General features: G+C 42.6%; 1 protein-coding gene across 1 annotated transcript; it reads right to left on the bottom strand.

The window, feature by feature from the left end:
- Nucleotides 1–346: 346 nt before the first annotated feature.
- On the bottom strand, nucleotides 347–820 carry LOC102860242 (60S ribosomal protein L24-like). Its single transcript, XM_006889817.1, has one exon. The coding sequence runs from the start codon at nucleotides 818–820 to the stop codon at nucleotides 347–349; it is 474 nt and encodes a 157-aa protein (XP_006889879.1).
- Between the last annotated feature and the right edge of the window lie 3,138 nt (nucleotides 821–3,958).

The following is a 3,958-nucleotide window of genomic DNA, read 5'->3' on the forward strand; positions in this document are numbered from 1 at the left end:
CTGCTTTTGATTTTGTGATGCAATGTCTTCTCCTGAGGAAAGATTTAACAAGCATCTAGAGTGCATCAGATACAGGAACCAAAGAAAGGGGTGAGGAGTAGGGAACATAAAGCAGTATCGTGAGTATGTGGAGGAACAACTTTTTTTTTCTTCTTTTTTTTTTTTTTTTTTACAGAGAAGTAAATCAAGATCCCAAAAGTGAGCCTTAGGCCTAGTGCAGGCAGAGCCTTCTACCTGGTGGATACAGAATACATCCTTTTCTCCAAATGTCTTATCTATTCCCTCATCTTTTTTTTTTTTTTTTTAGAGTTACAACTCCATCTTTATTTAAGCCTTATGAGCCTCCTTAGCGTTTTCCACCAACTCGGGGAGCAGAAACTTTCACAGGCTTCGCAATTTTTTGTTTAGGCGCTGCTTTTGTGGGAGCCTTAGTAGCAGCCATTGCAGTCTTTTTAGATGCTTGTTTAGCCTTTTTTGCTTCCTTGGCAGCCCTGATAGCCTGTTCTCGTTGAGCCTTTCTAACTTCAGGTTTTTGATTCCTCTTGGCCATTATATCAGCAAGAGATGCACCAGTGATGGCCCTTTGGAATTTGACTGCTCCGCGGGTTCTTTTCTTTTGAATTTCTTCCGACTGGCCCTTTTTGTGCTTCCTTCTGTAAAGGACAGTCCAATTGATCTGCCATGGATTCCTTTTGGAAAGGAAAGCCGACTCGCATTTTGCATTAAGAAACTGGAACACCTTTCCGTCGATCCTGGCATAGCGTCTCCTGTGCCCGGGGTAGATCTTGTACCCGCTGAAACGGCACAGCTCAACCTTCATGGCTGCAGCTTCAGCGACACTGGGAAAAAGGCGAAAAGAGCTCCCTCATCTTTTAAACACCTTGAGAATCAGAGACTTGTTCAACTGAGGCAAAATATTTCTCCTTAATGTGTAAAATGTTACCTGTAAGAAATCATTTATTTGGACTTCACTGATTAACAGAATAGAACTGTGGTGCCAGAGGATTGAACTAATTACAATACCTCCGTATACTGGGAGGAATAATGGTTCACTAGTGTGGGAAAACCCAAAACAAGAGCCTAACAAACTCTCTAAATTGTACTTCTTCATTGCTCAGGTGAGGATAATGAATCCAGCTGGTTATTTCCCGGTGTGTCTGTGAAATTTCAAAAAGAGAGAGCGAGCACAGTAAATTTTTAGATAATAATAGGTTATTATTCATTTTTGAAAATTCTTTAGGCACTAGTAGCATGATAGCCCAAAAGTCCAGAACTCTCTGTGTTCTAACCAATTCGAAAAAAAAAAAAACCAAACAAAAAACAAAACCCACAAACCCCCAAAACCAAAAACAAACAACCCAGCCTTAAAACTCAGTCCAGACATGCTGTCAGTGAATACTGGGAAAAAATTAGCCTTATCTTCAACATTAAATTCACCTACACAACCCTCCATATGTATGGTTGTTGTTAAGTGCTGTCGAGTCCAGTATGACTCATATTGACCCTATGAACAAAAGATCTGAACCCTGTTCCAGCCTGTACCATCCTCACACTTCCTGGCACACAAGAGCCCATAGCAGCAGTCACCATGTCAGTCCACCTGGTTGTGGGTCTTTCTCTCCTTCATCAACCCTCCACCCTTCCCAACATCATAACCCTTTCCAAGGAATAGCACCTTCTAGAAACATACCCAAAGTTATATGAGGTGAAGTCTTATGAGTCTTGCCTCCAAATGCTGTACCCTCTCCAAGACATATCTGTTCTCTTGGCCATCCATGGGATGTTCAGTGCTCTTAGCCAACACCATAGCTTAAAGGTATCAATTCTTTTTCTGTCATCTTTATTCATTGTCCAGCGTTCAGATGCATAGAAAGTGGTCAGAAGGACTATGGTCTAAATCAGACACACCTTAGCTCTTAAACTGATATCATTACTCCTCAATAATTTCGAGATATCCTTAAGTGCAAATTTTCCCAGGGCAATGTGTCTCCTTGTTTCCTGACTGCTGGTACCAAGGGTGTTTATTGTGGATCCAAGCAAGGTGAAGTTATTGACAGTTTCAATCTCCTCTCCATCCATCATGATGCTTCTTATCAGTCCAGTGGTAAGAATCTTTGTTTTCTTCACATTGAAATGCCATCCATACTGAAGGCTGCATTCTTTGATCTTCTGCAACAAGTGTTTCAAGTCCTCCTCAGCAAACAAAGTTGTGTAATCCGCATAACACATGTTATTGGTAAGTCTCCCTCCAATCCTGATGTCACATTCTTCTTCATAGAGCTTAGCTTCTCAGACAATTTTCTCAGCATACAGATTAAATAGGTATGGAGAGAGAATAGAATCCTGAGACACTCCCTTCTCAATTTTCAACTATACAGTGTTTCCCTGCTATGTTTGCACTACAGCCTCCTAGTCTAGGTATAGTTTCACATGAGCACAATTGAGTGCTCTCAGACTCCCATTCTTTTCAATGCCAGCCACAACTTGTTAGGATCTACAGTCAAATGTCTTTGCATAGTCAATAAAGCCCACACCCCTGACTCCTGGGTCATGGTGCTGCAAGAGCTCAAAGTGTGTCAGTTGGGGGATATAGGCGTGGTTAAAAGTATTGTGTGTCAGGTGCTTCGTGGAAGACAGTTTTTATTCCAACATCAACCCAACAATAGGGGAGTCTTTCAAGACCAAGACTATCCAGTACCAGAATGTTGTTACTGTGCTGTTGTTAACTGCCGTCAAGTCGTAGGTGACTCATAGTGACCCTATGAACGAGTCCTCAACACTTGGGTGACTTTTATCCTTTTTCCAGGTTCATAGGGTTTCAGAGGCAAGCTATTTTGGAAGTGGATGCCACTCCTGCTCCCAAGTTTGTTTTAGTAGGGAAGCTCCACCAAACACTGTCCATCATGGGTTACCATTATCGCATTTGACACATTGGTGTCACAGTGTTCAGCTTCACAGCAAACACAAGATGCCTCTGTACGGCAAGTGAACACACCAGGGCTGTACAATCTAGAAGAATGACCAAAACCAATGAAAAACAGAGCTGAGGGCTGAGGATTAGTCACCCACCTTTGGCTTGGTAGCATCGCTTCCGGTCCACTAGGCCAACTGGTCTCTCTCTATGTTGTTAAGTGCCGTCAAGTTGTAGGTGACTCATAGCGACCTTATGAACGAAAGTCTTTGACACTTGTGTGACTTTCATGAGCTCTATAAATTCCTTATCTGGGGATACGGCAGGACAAGAGTAATTTCGGGCCTTAGCGCCAATGTATTACCGAGGGGAGGTGGCTGCTATCGTCATCTACGATATCACGAAAGAGGAAACATTTTCCACATTAAAGAAATGAGTGAAGGAGCTGTGCCAGCATGGCCCTCTTAATATTGCCGTTGCCATTGCAGGAAATAAGTGTGACATATAGATGTCAGAAATTAGTGAGTATCCAGGGCCTGGTGCAAGTCCTCTCTGCTGAGCCCCTGCCTCTAGGCCTAGAACCCTCACCTTTCTCGGGAGGCTGATGTGATGGGATCCCTGGTCTAACAGGATATGAGCAAGGTAGAGTGACAGCTGCTACCTGTGGCATTAAAGATGCTGGTGACAGCACAACCCTTTGATGAAGGCTTTGATTCCTGAATAAATAGTGCATCAGGCCTCGAGGTCACGGAAGCTGCCCTTCCTCTCCCATAAATGGGCTTCAGTTTGTAGTCCAGGATCATTGAAAATGAGCTAAATAAATAAGAAAAGATGGCAAAAACAAAACAACCCACCAAAAAACCCAACCAAACAAACCACAAATAGGTATTTTTCTGGTATTCCTTATTTTTAGCCAGGATACACTTGACATTAGCAATGATATCCCTGGTGCCACACCCTCTCCTAAATCCTGCTTAAGATTCTACCAGTTCCCTATCTATGTACCATTCTAGCTGTTTTTTTTAATGATCTTCAGCATTATTTAGC

The sequence above is a fragment of the Elephantulus edwardii genome, unplaced genomic scaffold, assembly GCF_000299155.1.
Source record: "Elephantulus edwardii isolate Elephantulus edwardi_28Jun2011 unplaced genomic scaffold, EleEdw1.0 scaffold00081, whole genome shotgun sequence".
In the NCBI taxonomy this organism is placed as follows: Eukaryota; Metazoa; Chordata; class Mammalia; order Macroscelidea; family Macroscelididae; genus Elephantulus; species Elephantulus edwardii.

Bases quoted from the DNA above. Each gene is read 5' to 3' on its own strand.
- LOC102860242 (XM_006889817.1), bottom strand. From the start codon at position 820: ATGAAGGTTGAGCTGTGCCGTTTCAGCGGGTACAAGATCTACCCCGGG.